General features: G+C 42.2%; 1 protein-coding gene across 1 annotated transcript in view; it reads left to right on the plus strand.

The window, feature by feature from the left end:
* MYO3A (myosin IIIA) overlaps nucleotides 1-19,865 on the plus strand; it is a 219,080-nt gene that overhangs the window by 21,363 nt on the left and 177,852 nt on the right. Inside the window, exon 3 of the mRNA XM_025206153.1 lies at nucleotides 4,951-5,085. Coding sequence (XP_025061938.1) covers nucleotides 4,951-5,085 — 135 coding nt within the window. The remainder of the gene's footprint in view (nucleotides 1-4,950; nucleotides 5,086-19,865) is intronic.

The raw sequence follows: 19,865 nt of genomic DNA on the forward strand, positions 1-19,865 counted from the left end.
CTCCTGGGGTGGGTGTAGTGGCAGGAGCTGCCCCCCTCTCTCCACACTCCCCAGACGAACCGCTCACGCATTCCATCCCATGCCCTGCCCTGCCCCAGCTAGGCAGTGCCTGCCCCTGCCCCTACCCCAGCCTGAGCCCCACTTCCTTCCCCACCATGGGGGCCTCGGTCTATGCCCCCCCACGCCCCTTCCCTCCCCACGCCCCTTCCTCCACAACAGATTTACCAGCTGGACACTGCTTTCCACGCTGCCAGGCTGAGCTCCTGGTCACCTGCATGCTGTGCTGCAGCTGTGTGCATGCACAGGGCATTTATTGGTGACATTACAGGCAACATCAGTCAAACCCAATTGCCGATAATGTCAATTTTCCTTATATTGGTGCGATACAGTATGGGACCAATACATCGATGCACCTCTAGTTACAATGAGACATCTCTACTTGTTTTAGTTAAATAGCTTGTCACGGAAAAGGTCAGATCAGATGATCAAAATACTTCCTTGTTGCCTAAAGCTCTGTGAAATGTATTAATTTCACAAACCTACAATACAATTATTTTGCATTGTGGTTCATGTTAGTCTTTTTCTGGTTTTCACTAGAGTTTTTTCAGTGCAAAAAATAGGACCCACTCTCCATTTATTATCATGTTACTTTTCAAAGGCAAAAATGATTCAAAGCCAAGAGATTGCAGTCTTAATGAAATGAATTTAAATGCACCAAAACATGTTATAGATTCTTGCTGCTTTCTGTAGACAGGGTCTTTCAGTCCTACTGCTGACTCTGAGTAATCAGAGCTCCCTTGTAATCCAAGTTTATCTGAATGCCTGCATAGCAGGAAGTATTTGTGAATCAACGTATTTTGCAGGCATGCAAAAACATTTCCTAACCAGTCACTGCTTAAGGAAAGAATTATTGAAGGAAGTGGGGAAACAAACAGCAGTGCTGGGAGTACTTGAGAGAGGAAAGAAAAGACACAAGATAAAGATAGGAGGTGAGAAGAGATAGGGGTGATGACAGGGGTGAGTTGAAGGGAGGGAGAAATGATTCAGAGGAGGAGGAAAGAGAATTCAAAGGAACCAGGAAGAGTGGAAGGAACATAGTGAATAAAAAATAGTTTGGGGAACAATGAGGAAAATATGTGAAGCTGGTGAGAAAATGAACATTTTTAAATGGAAAAGTCAGTTGAAAATAATGACTTCTCCTTTGGGCCAAAATTTTAATTAAAAAAAAATAAAATAACTTAAAAAAAATCTTTCCAAATTCATCCAAAACGTTTAGAATTTCCATTCAAAAATAAATAATTTTCAGCTGAAAATGCAAAACTGGAATTTTTCAACTTTTTTGTGAAAATGTTTATTTAATTGTAAACCTAATTTAATAGCCCTAGAAATAGGCACTTGATTCTGTAAACAAATTGCTGGGCTATGAGCAGGTTGCCAGTAACTAGCAAGTCAAATGCATTAGACACAGAACTCTTAAAAATTAATTTCTAGTTGGTTTTGCTTTAAATTTTTATCCTTAAAAAACAAACAACACTTAATATGACTCTTCATCTCACCACTAGGTCCAATGTACCTAATCTGCGGGTGCATACAATTGCACTCTAATATTCCATCCACTCTATTTTCAATACAGTATTTCTTCCTGGAATATAATAAACTGAAAGAATCATTAATGGCTGCAGAGGGAGCCATTGCAATGAAGAAAAAAGCACTTTAATTGCTCCCTTCTTATTATTTTATATAGTTTTATTTCTTATTATTTTATACCTTATGGTCAAACTGGAGAGATGGACAAACATTATGACTATATAAAACATAGTCTGTATTTTCAAATAATTCTAATAAATTACCATATTTTGAGTGATATGAGATTGCGATGGTGTCTTTCTCTAATCATTTTGAATTCTTTTATGGGTTAAATCTCAATTCAAAAAGTATAAAAGTGAAACAGAAAGAGTATTTGTGAAAAAATAGCAATTTTATCATTTGTATTAAAAATGCTCTCAGTCTCATCTTTTTCTTGATTAGAAAGCATTAGTAGCATTTGATAGATAGTTCAGTTTAAAAATCTAAGTCTCAATTATGTAAACATAAAAAATCCCTTTTCTTGCTTCTAGGAAGGTAGCCTTTACTAGCAATTTGGGTTTTATGAAATTATTTTTATGATATATACACTAATCTGCACGAAATATATCCAGTTCTCTTCCCCATGAAATGCAGTTTTTCTTTCCATTACTGATAGAATGAATAATCTATTCATACTCTCTCATGCTCTCATTTTTCCTGTAATGATGCAAATCACATAAAATCTGAATGCCCCTCAGGAGACAATAACCTCCATTAAATCACAGTAGGACAGTGGACTAATTTTCATCTTAGTTTCCCTGAGGCAGCTAGGGCTACTGTGTACTTGTTTGTAACATTTGGCTTTTTGTGTGCAGGCTTTTTTTGCTAATGACTTATACCCTTCTCCTCCTATTCTTTTCTCCCCCCTTCTTACCTTGCATTTTACTCTTCTTCCTTGTCTGTTCTTCAGCAATATCTTGAATAGTATCTGTGGAAGTACTGTACTCATGTTGAGAAGAAAGTTTGCAGTCATCTGGAAGATTGGGGGATTTCTGAGAAGCACCCCAGCCTCAGTCATCTGGCTGAATTAAGCTTTCCTCTATTTTTCACAAGCTTAGTCACTGAAGTTAGCAGGACTTATCTCCAAGATATCTCATAGGACATTGTTGTCACAAGCAAAGGCTCTTCATGTTCAAGACCCTTCCCATACCTAGCCTAAGACTAGCAGTGAAACCTTGACTTTGACTCCGAATCCAGTGGGGAGATGGTGTACAAGATAAATTATTGGAGCCCTGGACAGAGGCGAGGGGAAGGCATTTTGAGGGTAGAAGCCTTTGTTCAGGGGCCAGGTAAGAGCAGACCTTGGAACTGGCCAGCACGTCTTTTCTTCTGTCCTCACAACCTCCATTTTATCTGAGTTCAGCATTAGGCAGTTGCCTATTACTGAGGTGTTTGGCCTGCCCAGCCAGACAGAGAGGATGTTTGGAGTCAGTTTTCTCTGGGACCCAGACAAAGGTGTCATGAAGGTGATCATCCTCTATACCGGTATTTTTGGCATTTGAAATCATGGCAGCTGTTTGTACAACAGCTTTATGTAGATGATAATACAAGTTGAGGTTATATTATCTGGAATAAATATGTATATCCATGTACATGAAGATCTAAGAGGGAAAAGGTGGCAGTTGTGATCACTTTAATTGTCCCATATCTCTGCATGTGACCAGAAGAGCTGCTGCTGTGATCTCCCTGTCCCTAAGGATGGATGCAATAATTCAAGCAGAGGCTAGTAGTGTCCTTTTGTGTGTCCTTGACAAAGCCCCATTAACTTTGGGCTTCCCCTAGAATCCAGATCTTGCATACTCTGCACTTCAGGAACTCCAGACAGTCTGAGACGTGATTCCAAATTTCCGAGTGATTCAGTGGGACCCAAACAAATGCTGTGGTCTCCTCTGTCAGGGACTTTGAGAATAAAGCAACAGTGGCTGTTCTGACTTCATGCTGAGGGAAGACATGGGTCCCACTGTCAAGGGAGGGGAGCTTATCCGGTGCCTTCACTAGATAAAATGGTTGGTGTTCTTTGGAGAGTAAATATCAGTATTAAGGCATATCCCAAGCTGTTATATTCTACCTTGTTCCAAAATTACCATATTCACTCTCATAGTCATCACAATATCTAGCTATCAGGATACATTGCACATGTAAGATTTTTAGACCGTATCTAGCTGGATAAAACCTATAGTATATTTTTAGCGTAATAATGTTTTATTGTTAAGCCATTATTACATAGGAACCCTGGTCATGGATCTGGGATTTGTTGGTAGGTGAATGTATGGTGCCTAGTACCAAGAGATTTTTTTCTTTTGTTGTTACTGCCTAAAGAACAACCTGAAACAAAAGACAACAAATGACCGACAGACAGGAGAGCATAAGAAAACAGTGAGATGGTATTGGTCAGTAAAATTCAATTACTCTGGTAAAATTTCAAATTCAGCCTTGATGCTGTCACTTTTTAATAACCTTTCCTTCAAAGCAAATATTTCTATGTACTGGATGCTGGATGAGTGCTGCTAATAGAAGGTGGCTGAGCTAAAGTCTTCTGTCAGAGGGAGAAGGCAATAAATCAAGATTGCAACTAATGGAGCCCACTACTAAAGGGAGGGCAAGTGGTAGGAATGCTATTGGCTCTCTTGCAGGAATATCCCAGAGGAAAGAAACTGCAAATACTTCTAGGGGGTTCAATAATATCCCTTTGGATGAAGTGACAGTAGTCAGCACTCCCCACTTTTGGGAGTTGGTTTGGCTGCCTGCAGGCCCCATCAAATTGTGACTACTTGAAACACAAGAGTGTCTTTTTTTCTGATGGCCTCTCTTCTACCCCGTGCTTTAGCTTAGATTAGGGTGTCAAACTCATCCCACTCCCCAGGTTGTATACAACCCCAGCAGCGGTGGGGTACATGCTGCTGAAACAAGTGGTGCTGTGTCAGTGTAGCCATAGCTTCCCTCTTTGCTGTCAAAGACCATCTCTGTTCACCCCACTCCTGAATTCCCAGGACCACCAGGAGTTCTGTGGGCTCAAGAAAATGGTTCCATGGGCCAGATATGGCCCAGGTCATGTGTGTGACTTCACAGGCTTAAATTGATGGAAGATGATGTAAACCAGAGGTGATCTTTATTCTGTACAGTTAAATATATTCAGTGGGACTGAAATACCTGAAATATATACCTTACGGTACTGTAAAAGATGAACTAATGTTTCATTTGATGTTGCTGTATTTTAAATACAACCTGAATAACTTGAAAATAATGTGGGGGCAGGGGGGTTAGGGTGGTCTTTGTATGTGCTTTGCCTTTGCTAACTGCTGTTTATTTCTGTGATGACCATAGGACATTGATGAAGAAATTGAATCAGAGTACAACATCTTGAGAGCTCTTTCTGATCATCCCAATGTAGTCAAATTCTATGGAATGTACTACAAGAAAGATGTGAAGAATGGAGACCAGCTCTGGTTGGTTCTTGAGGTAAGTAATTTGTAATATTTTTTACTTCTTAAAAAACAATACAACAGATTTCTTCCTAGTCACAGTCTTGCTTCAATGTTGAATGCATGCCATCAAAAACAAATTCTTTACTTGATACCTTCCCCAGCATGACTCCATACACAGCACATACATAGTAGTGTAGCCCTTTGGCACTCTCATATAATTCTTTGACTTTTCTCTATTTCCTGAAAGACCTTTTTAACTATTTATAACCTTCTTATTAAACATATGCTTTTTAGGGGTAAACCTTTAAAATAAGATAGAATGTTTTACATTATTATATATCCTTATATTAGTAGAAGTTCTCACCTCAGTGAAAAAAGTTTGGTGAAGATTGGCATAAACTTTCCATCTGTAGTATTTGTTTGAATAGGTAGAAGTTAGTGTTAAATGCATGAGTAAAATATTGCCAATATGATGTATTTTTCCATGATGTAGTAGAAATGAATGAGCCATTGAAGTCTGTATGCAGTAAAAAAATGGGGAAAGAACAGGCAAATAAACCAGCCCCATTCTGCCGTTATACCCTTTGCCACATTAATGTTGATATCAATTAGTATTCTCTCTATAACAAAGGGGAAAACAAGGGCTCTAATTTGGGGGCTTTATTCTTGTAATTTTGATTAATCAATACCCAGGAATAAAAAGTATAAAATTGTTATTGAAATATAATCACAGAATCGTAGAAAAATAGGGTCAGAAGAAACCTCAAGTGGTCATCTGTTATGGCCTCCTGCCTAATAATCTAAATTCCTCATGGTACTACCAACACCTGTGACACAACACAGACCTAACACCCTAACCTGCCACAAGGAAAGCAAGGCAACCCTGGCAGCCAATGTTCTGTTTCTGTGAAATGTCAATATATGTTCAAACAATCCTGGGTAGAGGGTCACAGCCCCTGTTACAGAGTAAAGCATCCTCGCCACCCCCCCCCCCCCCCCCCCCCGCCCCGGTCCATACCAAACTGATCATGGAGTAAAATTCCTTTCTGACCATATATATGGTGATCAGTCTGACGCTGAGGGGAGAGGCAAGACCCTCTAGCCAGGAACCTCTGGCTTTAGTCCCAGCGGGAGCATTGGCACCCGTCAGTCAAAGTGCCAAGCTTTGGCTGCCTCTGAGGAAGGCTTAAAAAACCCCCGACACATATAGCAGATATAAGAGCAGGGGCAACCAGCAAAGCCCAGAAGCATCAGAAATACCCATAGTAGAACATAGGCGTAGCCATACCTAGATTGTCCCTGACCAGTAGCTGTCCAACCTCTTCTTGAACACCTCCAGTGATGGAGAGACCACAACTTCCCAAGGCAGTTATACCACTGCCTCACTATTCTAACAGTGGAGAAGTTTTTTTCCAGATACACTATCTAAATTTACTTTGCTGTAACTTTAGGCCATTTGTCCACATCCTCCTCTCTGTAGCAAGAGAGAAAATGTGCCTTCCCTCTTCTTTATGGCAACCCATAAAGTGTTTGAAGACTGCTATCTTGTCCCCTTTTAAGTGCCTTTTTCACAAGCTGAACAAGCCTGGCTCCTTCAGCCTCTCCCCATATGATTTCCTTTCCAAGCCCTTTTGTTGCCTGCCTCTAGACCCTCTCTAACTTCTCCATGTCATTTTTAAAATGTGAAGCCTAGAACTGCACACAGTACACCAGATGAGGCCTTATAAGTGTCAAGTAGAGAGGCACTATCACCTCCCATGTATTGCACCTAAAGTTTCTATTAATGCGTCACAAAACCGCATTCAACTTTTGCACTGACATCCTCCAACCTGTTTGCAGTACTTCCCAGTTTTGATTTGTCAGCAAACTTGTTCAAAAAACTTTCTATGCCAGCATCCAAATTGTAAATAAACACGTTGAACAGCACCAGACCCAGGAAAGGCCCCTGTAGGTCTCCATTCAAAACCTTTTGCCATTCTGACATGGACCCATTAATAATTACCCTTTGCTTGCAGCTGGTGAGTTATCTGTCCACCTGGCAGTTTTATCTAGCCCACACTTCTCCAACATGTTTGAAAGGGTGTACAGGACCCTGTCAAAAAGCCCTGCTGATGTCCAGATACACTGTATCCACAGCATTCCCTTCATCCCCCACAAGTAGTTACTTTGTCAAAAAAGATCAAGTTTGTTTGACATGATTTGTTTTTCATAAATCCATGCTGGCTGCTTGTGATCAGCCTTTCCTCCTCCAGATACTTGCAAATGGCCTTCCTTAGGATATGCTCCAGTAATTTCCCGGGTAGTAAAGTGAGGCTAACCAGTCTGTAAATCCCTGTGTCCTCCTTTTTGCCTCCTCATGGCATTGCAGTCATAAGAGCTGTCCCACAAGGTCTCTGTGATACCGGTCAGATCATAGTTCTTTCCACAGGCTGCAGCTTCCAGCTCATCATGTTTATTTTTCGTACTTCTTGCATTTGTATACATGCATTGGACATATTTTTTCATCTTGACCTACTCACCTCCCTTTTGCACCACTTGTTGCAGTCCTGTAGCTCTCTGGCCCTTACCCAGAGTTAAGTTGCTTCTTCAATTCCTTTCCCTCTGTACTGTGTGCTGTGTTGCTGGAAGGTTTTCCTCACTATCCCCCATAGAAATTAGTTCAAAGCATCCCTTAATAGGTTGGCCAGACAATGCCCAAAGATGTTCTCCTTGGATGGATTCCATCTCTTAATAACAGTCCTCCTCCCAAGAGCATCCACCCATTGTCTAAGAAGCCAGTGCCTTCGCGTCAATACCACCATCAACACCATCTCAGCCACATGTTCACTTCCAGAATAAGATGGTCTCTGCCTAAACCCTTGCCTTCTACAGAATGTATGAGATCACCATTTGTGCTCCAAACTCCTTAATCCTCTTCCCAAGAGCCTCATAGTCACCCCTGATCTTCTCAGTGTCTTTCCTGGCAGTATCGTTGGTGCCTACATGGACAAGCAGGAAGGGGTAGTCTGAAGGATGGGTGAGCTTTGGTAGTCTCTCTCTGACATTCTGCATTCCGGATGAAAGATTGGTGCCTGTCCCCCACAGAAGTGAGTCACCAGCTAACCACCATTTTTCTATTTCTTCTGCTGCAGTGGTCCTGCAGCCCCTGGTCTTAGGGACTTGCAGTTCCTGCTCTCTAGGTTGCTGCCTCCTCTGCCTCACGCTTGCATATATATGTCCTCTCCTCTGCCTTTTCCTCAGCAGTTCCACTGCAGGGTGCTTGAAAGCAGTTGCTGACTCCAGTTTGCTGCTGTTCAATTCTGTGGGCCCTCCTTCTTTGAGTAGTCACATGCTGCCACTTCTCCTCGTTGCCTTTTAGCATCTCCAAGACCAGCCTCTTATAACTCTTGTCCAAGTAATCTTTGTGGTCCCTGATGCAATGTAATGCGAATACCCATGCTTCCAATTGTTGAATCTTCTCCTCAAGGACAGACATCAGCTTACACTTGGTGTAGATTAAGTGCTCCTAACCCTGTAGGAAGAACGGGGACCTGGCACATCCCATGCAGGTCACAACAGCTGGCCCAGACTCCATTTGTGCCTCCTTTCCTCCCTGGAGAACACCTATTTTGTAAGGAGAAAAAAAGAGAGAGGGGGAAGGGGGAAAAGGCACACCACAAGAACCCACACACCAAACACCCACACCAAGACCCTTGCGCGCGCGCGCGCACACACATACACACACAGAGTCACCTGCTCTCTGGCTCCCTCCACAGGCAATTCCCTAACCAAACTCCCTCTCTGTTTGGTGCCCTCTGCTTGCTGCTCACACAGTTTGCTGGGACTGCTTTTTGTAAGACGGTCTATCTTAACTCCAGCCCTAAATTACCTAAACCAGCCCCACGCAGAACAGTACCTGTCACTCCGTCACTCCAGTGAAGGAAAGGAAAGGACAGACAGACAGACAGAAAAGGAAACACGCACCACAAGGGGAAGAGGGGAGGAAAAAACTCAAACACACACACACACACACCAGGCACTAGGCAAACTTAGCACCAGTCAGCCACCAGCCAGTACTAGCACAAAGAAAAGCCTCTTCAAGGCAGTTCCATATTTGACCTACTTATCGCAGGGCAACTACTCTCTGCTTCCTTCTCCGCTTATCCATAAGGGTCACACACGTGGAATTCCTAGTGACATTTTCTGTGAATGCTACAAATCCAAATGGTCACTAATGTTTCTACAAAGCTTGTTTGGCTTTTCCTAAAAATCATGAGAGACTGCTCCATGGGTGTTTGATAACACTGGGACTAAAGAACATCCTTTATTGTATTCTTTGCTAACTGAATCAAGGAATACAGAACATTCTGGCTATACAAGTATTGTTTCATAAGCCTTTAAATGAATATAAAGAAATGTGAGTATTCCAGTATATTAATTTAAGTTCACATTTTCAAAACGGCTCATGACCCTATAATCAGCACAGCATTTTTTTGAAGAAGCTAAGCTCACATTTAGAGCTTGTAACATTTAGCAGATTTTCAGAAGAGGAGAGCATTTTGAGCATTCTTGAAGATCTAATGGTGATGGGCGTGTTAAGCTTTGTAGGCAGAGTATCCAAACTGTTTTGAAAATGTTGGCCTATAAATTGCTGAGACATAAAAATTAAGATAGGACAGGGTTTATGGGAAGTGTTTTGTTTCAAGTTGTTTGTATTTTAATTATTTTTTGCATAAACTTGTTTGAAAAAATAAGAGACACCAGCAGAATTGTTTTTATGCTTAGCAAACATAAATCTTACATCACTGTATGGCAGGAGTATCAAACATACAGACCATGGACCAGCCACACCATCTGGCCTCCTGGGCTGCTGGAAGCTGGACGTGGCCAGTGGTAGTGTGGCCTACTACAGAATCCAGTGCTATGGGGCCCCAGCGCATGTGATCCTTGGTAACAGGTGGGCAAATGAGGACTGCATTTTCCATGGCAAGCAGTTGCCTAGCCTGTTCTCCAGGCTGTATCCAGTCTGCAAGGATCCCCACTGTCTGTCTGGATCAAGCCTAGACCCCTTGTGAGTTTGGATATTGTGTTACATTTTTTGTAATTCTTACATTACTGTATGTGTAAAAAGGGAATCCATTGGATTTCACTGTGTATCTGTACATATATCTACATAGGAATGTTGGAAAATTTAAACTTCAAAGAGTAGATAATCGTAGCCTTTTGGTTACTGAAGCTTTTCTTCTTCTAACAGATGTCAAGGGGGAAAACTGTAATGTGAAAGAGATGGCTCTGTTGAAATGTCATCTTCCTTTTATTCTGTCTCTGGCTTTCAATAGCCGTTTTACCTTGTTTATTGACAGTAGTTATTTAGCTACATTGCAGTTTGTAAGGAGGAAAGTATCTTCTGTTTGTTTCAAGTATCATGACTGAAAATATGTCCTGGAGAAAGAACGCTTGTTTATACATTCCTAAAAGTGTTCAGTCATCCTTCCTTAACTTAGTGGTCATTTAGAGAGCTGTTTTAGACTGGAATGTCCGTTAGTGAAAATTGTTTGCTTTTAGAAAGTAAGGGCCTACTTTTACCCCTGAGCTACAGAATGCAAACTCTGGGTTTGTGCTTGTAGATTTTCTCTTGATATTTCATGCAAATGAGCAAGTTCTTCTCCCACTCCCTGCTCAGAAAAGTGCCAGAGATTACACTGATTTAAATGGATTTTAGGTTATCCTATAACACAAAAAAGCATCCCTCTGCAATAGAGGTTCCCTTGCTAGACACCCTCTTCCAGGAGCCTACTGTGGCATGTCTGTATTAGAGCTTTTGCCCCTGTATCTGTGTTGGTATAGTACTGTCCACAGAGTCCTCTAGTGGAGATGCAGCTTAAGCTAGCAAAAAGGTTTTTTCTGATACTTTACCTGTTCCAGCTCCCCGAATGACACAAGCTAAACTAAGAGAATCTCTTTCTGTTGAAATGGATACAGCCATGTCACAGGTTTTGTAAGCAAAGCTGTGTTTGCTTGTGGGTGTGTTCTCTTCACAACTAGCTGACATACCTGTGCCAGAAAAACTTTGTAGTGTAGACCAGATGTAAGCTTCTAGAAGATGGAGGGAGAAACTGTGGAAATCAATGCATATTTGATAACTTACATTAGTTTCCCTAATTTGGGGGGCAGTGGGGAGAGGAGAGAAGAAAAAGGCGGAAGTAGAATTCTGTGCAGAGAGCTGATCTCACATTCTTGGAAGACCACAGAGCCCGAGCTCCGTGGAAGAGCTTTGCAAATGAGAATGGCAGAATATACTGCTGAGGCCATGTTCCCTTCATGCTCCAAGCTGGCATCCATAATTGCCGTCTCATTTCCTTGCTGTTTGTGGAAGGAAGTGTGGGGGCTAATTTAGCTGAAAGACTACTATTTCTATGCATAAAGCAATAATAGCATAATAAGCTGTGACTGTTACAAATTAAGATTTTATGGATCAGCACTTGAGTACAATAGGTGCTGGGGATGATAGAAGAACCTAAACTCAGAGGCAGATGGTAGGATGCTAAAATGCCAGAAGCAAATAGCACAGTTGAAATCTGTCAGGACAGATACTGAAAATTTGCAGGCAGCCCATCTGCATACCACACAAACAATCTCGATAAGGAAACAGTTAAAGAAGCATAGCACGAGGAGAGATCTTCAGGGCACCCACCAAGAATAAGTGGCAGAAGTGATGGAACTCCTGCCTCGGGAACAGGTGTGGTACCCATCAGTGTGTCCAAGCCAAATTAGATTTAAGTGTTGGAGAAAGCTACAGCCTACTTCTGTTTGATTATGTGACAACCTCCTTTTAGGAACTGGTTGGAATTACAGAGCTACTTTTCTAGTAGTCTCTTTAAAAATAGCACTTTACTAATTGGGCAACACCATGCAGATCTGGTGAGTAGGCCATAGTTTGCATTTCTTGTTAAAACATCAGCATTGGCCTGCACTGAGTTTGTTGCCTGGCTGATGAAAGTTTAATGAAACTTTCCTCTTTCAGTATGGGCGCATTCCTGTATGCAGGGCTGTGCGTTTAACATGGCACAAACTTGTGCCACTTCTTTTTGCTGCTGCACACGCCCCTATACCTGGGATTTGCTGCAGGACAAAATGCCCCGCCTTGGGAAAACTGCCATTTCCGTATTCCTCCTAGCTTCTGCATACTAGAACAGCCGGGGGACACAAAGCAGTGGAGATGCTTTGGGTGGCAGCCAAAGCATCTCCCTGGAGGCCCGAGCCTCCAGTTGCTCCGGCGCACACTCCTGGAGCGTGCACTGTGCCTCATTTTTTGGAATTTTTTTTTTATACCAGGAGTTGCCAGTATCAAATTTTGGTGCTGTGCTGTAAATTTGCAGCACAGTGAACGTTTGCCCATGTGTCACATGTGGTTTGTGGCACCTTAAACAGTTTTGAGGCACCACAAACCACACATGCTTGTCTGGACACGCACTATCACTTTGTTTGTGAGAGGAACCCCAAAAGGAAACCTGTATAGGAGGAGCCCTATGCATGGTATAGGAGGAGCCCCCAGCTACACTGAAAGCTTAGGTATCTGACTTACATGTTTCTACCAGGGACAGACCCAATCTGTATATAGCTAGATGGGCAAAGAAACAAGAATATAATAGCCATAGCCACCACCTATAGTGGATTGGTGCTTGTCATACCCTTAAATTCTGGGTAATTATATTTTTTTCTTTCATTGCCCTACTCTCAGAGATAGAACAAGAAGGTATTCAGAGCTGAACTGAAGTGGGGATTTCAGAGCAAAATCAAGCGAACTAATAAATGTAGTCCATTCCTTTCTAACCTTTCTTGAAGGGTTCTTATGAATTTTTAACTTCAAAGTAGCAGAAATATCCTAAAATCAACTGGTCTCATAAGATTTCAGCTCTCTTGGATGGTGAAAAATCTCATGAGATAAGATAAGCTGTGAGCTGAGCTGAGATTGCTGACAACTTGAACTGAAATCTCAAGAGAAGCATCTGTCCTTACCTAGCCATGGCCAGATCTGAGCCTAAACCAGGAAATGGCCCTTCTTCAAACTGAAAGTATTGAAACTCAGACAGATGCTCATTAGAAGTTCACTTTTGGACCATGTCTAGCATTAATGAAAACTGACACTTTGAATTCAATTGTTCTTTACTCTGAGCATTTAAATTGAATAGTGCTGGATGCAGTGACACCCAGGTTGTAAACAACCCAGGCTGAAGCCATTTTCTGAGTAGAAATCATTAAACTAGAACTGTTAAGAAAAACTTGTCTACAACTATAATGGAGTCAGGAAGCACAGTTAAAATATGGAAGTTTTCTGAACTAAAATTTGTGTTCAGATGGGATGTTACTAGGGTTGATCAACACTAAGACTGAGGTCATAGCATTCCAAGATGCCTAAGGAACTGGGCCTCCAGATCCCCTTTGATGCTTTGAAAGTATCTCCTTCAACATATAATTGTGTTCTAACCAGGTTAGGGTAACACAAAAACTGATCTGCTGAATCAGACCAATGGTCATTCTTGCTCAGTTTCCTGTCTAAGCAGGGGACAGGAAATCATTAAAAAATCCATAATAAACAATAATTTTGTACAGACAGGAGGCCACTTTCTAACCTCCTCAGTAATTGGTCTGAAGTATCAGGGCATGTTCCCTTATATATTTTTTTCCAGTTAAAGTGAAGTTTCTTATTTTTTAATTGAATTAGATAGGTCCAATAAATGTGAGTTTTTTCCTCCCCATTCTCACAGGAGTGATGTACAAAATAGCTACCTGTAAAGTGCTTTGCAAATGTAAAGTGCTATTTCCCTAAAACATGCCTCCGGGAGAAAAGGCAACATTCTTAATTAAAATTTTGTTCCTCTGAAAAAAATAAAATGCAGCAGCTTGTTGAAATAATGAAGCGGCTAAATACGTTCAATTAATACTGCACTCGTACCTCCCCAGTCGCTAATAACCAATGTAATCAGTTAGAAGCTGTCCAAATGGTATTGGATGATAGTACAGTATCAATGTACAGTGGCCCAGATGTGTGTTTGTTGTTGACACATTTTTTAGAAACAATGTGGAAAGGCCATTTCCTCTTTCTCAGTGTATTATGATGTGTACATATACATCATGCCTAACAAAATATTAGTAGGACAAGCATAGTTTTTTTACAATATATGCAGGACAAGAATGAAATTATATCTCACTATTCATCTCAACATATCAAGGGAAAGTCTAAGGTAAAGATAAAGAAATATTGGCAGGAAAACTCGTGTGTGGAAAGTTTTAAATGATGCATAATTCATTTATTTAGTGTAAACATTTTTGTAATCTCAGTTCAGCAGTTCTGATGCACGTTCAGACGACAGGCAAGAACATAAAATTGGAGTTGATCTGTATGAAATAAAAAAGTACATCTGACTCTAAACTCTGTTGGCTTCATGCTGAGAAGTGCTGAATATGTGCATAGATTCTGATAGGATTGTGTTTGCTCAGTAAGATGAAACCCATGGTGTGGGGCAGCCTTGAGGGGGCTCCTGCCAGTCTCGTTAAGCTACTTCACGTATCTAGAAATGCAGGCAGAAAAAAATCTCTCTATTCAGTTTGGTTAGAAAAAAAAATGACTGGGATGAATCAACTAAGCAGTCTCGAGTTGGCAGAGTTCAGTATAGCGAATCTCTTCAGGATCAGTCTGATGCAGCTCTTTTCTTCTTCTTTTGAGGGTGATAAGTGTCAGGGGAAGGTTCTGTAGTTGGTGAGGGGTGGCTGACAGTGAGAGCCTGAGGAGCCTGCAGAGGAGCACAGTGGTTGCAGGCAGTTGGGGAGCACCGTTCAGGTCTTACCAGGTGCAGGAACCTTAGGGCTTGTGTACACTGCCATGGACAAGCCTGGGGGTGCTGCTGATCCTACAAAGGAAGCAGCATACCTCTTTCAGAGTAGCTTTGGATGCACATCAAATCCAGCCTTGGGCTGTCACACAGGCATGCTTATAGGCATGGTCTCAGGGCTGCTGTTGGGCACAGGCATAGGAACTGTGGGGCTGAAAGGCAAGGATTACTGAATTTGTATGTATTACCGAACTTGTTTTTTCAATAGCATCCTGGTATGGAAAAAAATTATTATAACAAAAGACTGGGTGGAGCATGGATCTTAATAATCTGGTTCTTACAAATGTCAGGCCAAAGTTTAAAAGATTTAATCTCTGGTGTTCCAAAGTTGCTTAGACCCATGAAAAAAATTATCTGTGATCCATCATCTTTTTTACATTTATTTTTTGCATCTCTTAAACTAATTTTAGATGTTTCTGATTATACAAATTACAACTAGGGATGATTGAAAAGATTTTGCTGGAACTGTTTTTCATCAGAAAAAAAGTTTTTTCAGGATTAAAACATTTTATGGAAAACCGGCCCTTTCTGCAAAAATGTTTATGGAAAATGTTTAAATCAGTTGCTTTGACTTTCCAGACATCTGCTGGAAAAACAATGTAACCAAACATAAAATGTAAAGATGACTCCTCGTGTGTGGAGGACAACTTTCTGTTCCAGCGTATTATGATGTGCACATGTATGTCATGCCTAATAAAGTATTAGTAGGACAAATAACATTTTATTACAGCATTTTCAGGACAATTACGAAATTATATCTTACTATTGATCTTACCCTGTCAAGACAAACTTATCCCTTGTTCCAGAAAGTGGAGGATACAACTAGGGGATTATCTATCTTGGATCTTGTCCTGACCAACAGAAAAAACTGGTGGAGGATGTAAAGGCAATGGGTAACTTGGAAAGAAATGATCACAATATGATAGAAATCCAGATCTTGAAACAGAGAAAGCATGAGGTCAGCAAAAGTAGGATTCTAGATTTCAGAAGGACAGATTTCATCTGACTCAAGGAGTTAACAGGTGGGTCATGAGGCACTACAGGGATTTGGGAGCAGGGCTAAAGGGTCTGGGGGCACAGGTGGTGTTCTCTTCGATCCTCCCAGTCTCGGGGTATGGGCTGAGGAGGGAGAGGAGGATCTAGGTAGTTAAACAAAGACTGTGGCGCTGGTGTCATCAGGAAGGCTTTGGCTTCCATGACCACAGCCCACTCTTTAGCAAGAGAGGCAGCGAGCTGCTGGGAAGAGATGGCCTCCACCTCTGTCTGTCTGGATCCCATGATCACCTCCTGGCGAAACTGGCCAGTTGTGGCCTTGGGTCCACCGCAATCTGCTGGCTGAGAAATTGGCTCTGTGGTCGGACCCAGAGGGTGATAATTGATGGAAGTCAGTCGTCATGGTGCCCTGTGACCAGTGGGGTCCCCCAAGGCTCTGTCCTTGGACCCATATTGTTCAACATCTTCATTAATGATGTGGACATTGGAGTCAGAAGCAGACTGAAGGGCGATCCAGGCTGACCTGGACAGGCTCAGCAAATGGACGGCCGAGAACCTGATGGTGTTTAACACTGAAAAATGCAAGAATCTCCACCTTGGGAGGAAAAACCTGCAGCATCCTTATAGGCTCAGCAGTCCTTCACTGGCCAGCACTATGGAAGAAAGAGACTTGGGGGTCATCATTGACCACAAGATGAACATGAGCCTGCAATGCGATGCTGCAGCTAGTAAAGCAACCAAAACACTGGCTTGCATCCATAGATGCTTCTCAAGCAAATCCCAGGACATCATTCTCCCCTTGTACTTGGCCTTGGTGAGGCCACAGCTGGAGTACTGCATCCAGTTTTGGGCCCCACAATTCAAAAAGGATGTGGAGAAGCTTGAGAGAGTCCAAAGAAGAGCCACGCACATGATGAGAGGTCAGAAAAACAGACCTTATGACGACAGGCTGAGAGCTATTGGGCTCTTTAGCCTGGAAAAGCGCAGGCTCAGGGGTGATCTGATGGACACCTATAAGTTTATCGGGGTGATCACCAGTATCTGGAGGAACGTTTGTTCACCAGAGCGCCCCAAGGGATGACGAGTTTGAACGGTTATAAACTACTGCAAGACCATTTCAGGCTGAACATAAGAATTTTTTTACTGTCTGAGCCCCCAAAGTCTGGAACAGCCACCAGAGGTGGTTCAAGCACCAACATTGAACACCTTCAAGAGAAATTGGATGCTTATCTTGCTGGGATCCTATGACTCCAGCTGACTTCCTGCCCTTTGGGTGGGGGGCTGGAATCGATGATCTTCCGAGGTCTCTTCCAGCCCTAACGTCTATGAAATCTATATAACAAGGGTAGTGTCATGGGAACATAAATTGAAGGATAAAGGGCCCAGAATGGCTGGGAGCATCTACTTTGGAAGCCCAACAAGAAACTGTCCTGACACACTGGAAGCACAAGAAGAATGACAAGAAACCAATGTGGCTGCACAACGAACTTTTCAAATGTGAAAGGAAAGCATACAGGCAATGGAAGAATGGGCAGGTCACCAAGGAAGTGTACCAGGTTTTACCAGATTTGCCCATCACCTTGGGGTGTGCTCATTTATTAGGGATACATTTCTAGGGTCTTTGTAATTCTGTCAATGTGCTGCTTGTGTTACTTGTGTTTCTATACGGAGCTGTATATCTTTGTTCTTCAAGTCCTCACCCCCAATGGAGCAATCTTGCAGGACTCGGTTTCAATAGGGCTGGGTTCCTCCAGTCACCAAATCAGTCATACACACAAACACACACACATTAACGTGACATACCTGACCCGGCCAGGTTGATCTGCATGGACAGGCTGACATCCTCATATGCCAAGAATCAGTTCATCAGAGCAACAGTAAACTGCAGTCAGACACAAGCACATAGGTAAACAGAATACCTCTGAATCCATCTGGGTGTCCAGCTGACACCCTCATGGGCCAGCATTCAGTTCATAAGGGCACGTCTGAACCAAACTGGGTCAATCAGCCTGTACAAGCTGATCTCCTTATGTGTTTCAAACTCAGCATGTCCCAATCTTTAGCCTCTTGATGAGCAGACTCCACAGTATTTTTGGGCTTCACGGGGATCTTTAGCTTAGGTAAAAGAAGTGTTGCTGCAGAGCAAATGGGGAAGGAGAAGTAGAAAAGGAAAAATGTACCCAGTTACTACCAGTTTGACTATATAAGTTATTTATTGCTAAGTAATGAAATATATAATGGTACTAATAGTAATAAACATGCAAAGGAAAAACAAACACAAACAATTACACTACTACCCTGGTTTCACTAAGTATTTGGGGAAACTTAGCTCAAGCTTAACTAATACAGTTCTGGTTCAGAAATTTATGCCCAGAGAGAAAAGAGAGAGAACTGGGATCTCACCAGTCCAAGGCACTTGGGTTTCAATGCTGAAAGGTAAAGTTCTTAGCACAATCCTTGAAGGAAAACGATCTGTTCTTCCAGCTTCTCGAGAACAACAGTGGATAGTGTCAGAGAGACTTCTTTTGAAGCACACACACACACATTGCTGCTTTTTTTTACAGATTTTTATACCCTCAGTTCAGCTTCTTCAAAGCATTCTTAATAGTGTAAATAATTGTCTTTTCTATTGACAAGGGGTTATCTGATTTGGAACATCTCAAGAAACTGATTGATAACCAGGAAAAACATAAGGTTAAGGAGTAACCAGACACTTAGGAGCCAGCTTGAAATTCCTATGGATAGCAGATATACTGGATGGGATACCTCATTGTTTCTTCAGAAATAATAGATAGCTTGCAGCATCAGGGTTTTGGATTTTTACCTGTTGTGAATAAGCCTCAGCTTAGCATGACTTTTCCAGATCTTACTATAGTCTTTTAACAGACTTAAGGCAATTATTGGAGTGTTCATAACCTTTTGTAGGGAGGACTTCCACCAGTCATCCCAGGAAAAGTATGACAACACTTGTGGTCCAGGCTCCAACAGGCTGGAAGCTATGATGAACCCTTTACCAATGTTCAAATGTTGCATGTACCCCCTCTGACTCGGTCTCTTTGCCTCAGCATTCCCTAACCCGGCAACCGAGTTTTAGTCAATCATGTTTAAATAGTCCTCCCATAGTGGGACTGGGGAATGTACGGCCCGAGATGCCTATTAAACTTTACTTCTGCTTAGTTCTGGTTAGATGAGCTGTGTGTGGGAGGGGGGCGGGGGAGGTCCTTTGTAAATCCAGATTAGAACTGGTCTGATAAATGCTGAGCTGGGTGTGTGTAAATGTGGGTTATCATTTGGAGCACAGATTCTCCATCATGCAGTGCTCCCCTGCTTATCTGATCCCAGAATTCACCGCAGTCTTTCCTTCGGGCTTTCTGTTCTCCATCTTCTATGTGAATGAATGGTCATCTGGTTCCATCTTGGATGCAAATGAGACCTAGGGCAGTTGCTCCCTTATTTGGAGGGCTTTAAGTATGTCTCCCACTGCACCTTAATCAGTTTTGTTGGGGGGGGTGGGGAGCGGGGGCGGGAATTATTTGTGAGTCAGACAGGCTGCGTCCTGTGCCAGGGTTCCCCAAGAACACAGAGCTGAGAGGTAACACAGGAAATAGAGCCTGCTGGGACAAAATCAGGAAAACAAAGATAAAAAGCAAGTTGCACCTGGCAAAGGAGGTTAAGGACAACAAGAAGAAATTCTTTATATAAGTTGGACAGAAAAGAAGGACCAAGGAAGCTGTGGGTCCTCTCTTAACAAACCAGGGGGAACTCCTAACTAAAGATGCAAAAATGGTGTATCTACTCAACAGCTACTTTGCCTCAGTCTTCACAAAAAAATTAAGCTGCAGCCAGACACCTAATCAGCATTACTTGGATAAGGAAGGAGGCAAGCTGAGGGAGGAGATAACAAAAGAGATGGCCGGAGAGCTTTTGTTGGGTCTGAATGAATTCAGTT

The sequence above is a fragment of the Alligator sinensis genome, unplaced genomic scaffold (genome assembly GCF_000455745.1).
Source record: "Alligator sinensis unplaced genomic scaffold, ASM45574v1 scaffold455_1, whole genome shotgun sequence".
Classification (NCBI taxonomy): domain Eukaryota; kingdom Metazoa; phylum Chordata; order Crocodylia; family Alligatoridae; genus Alligator; species Alligator sinensis.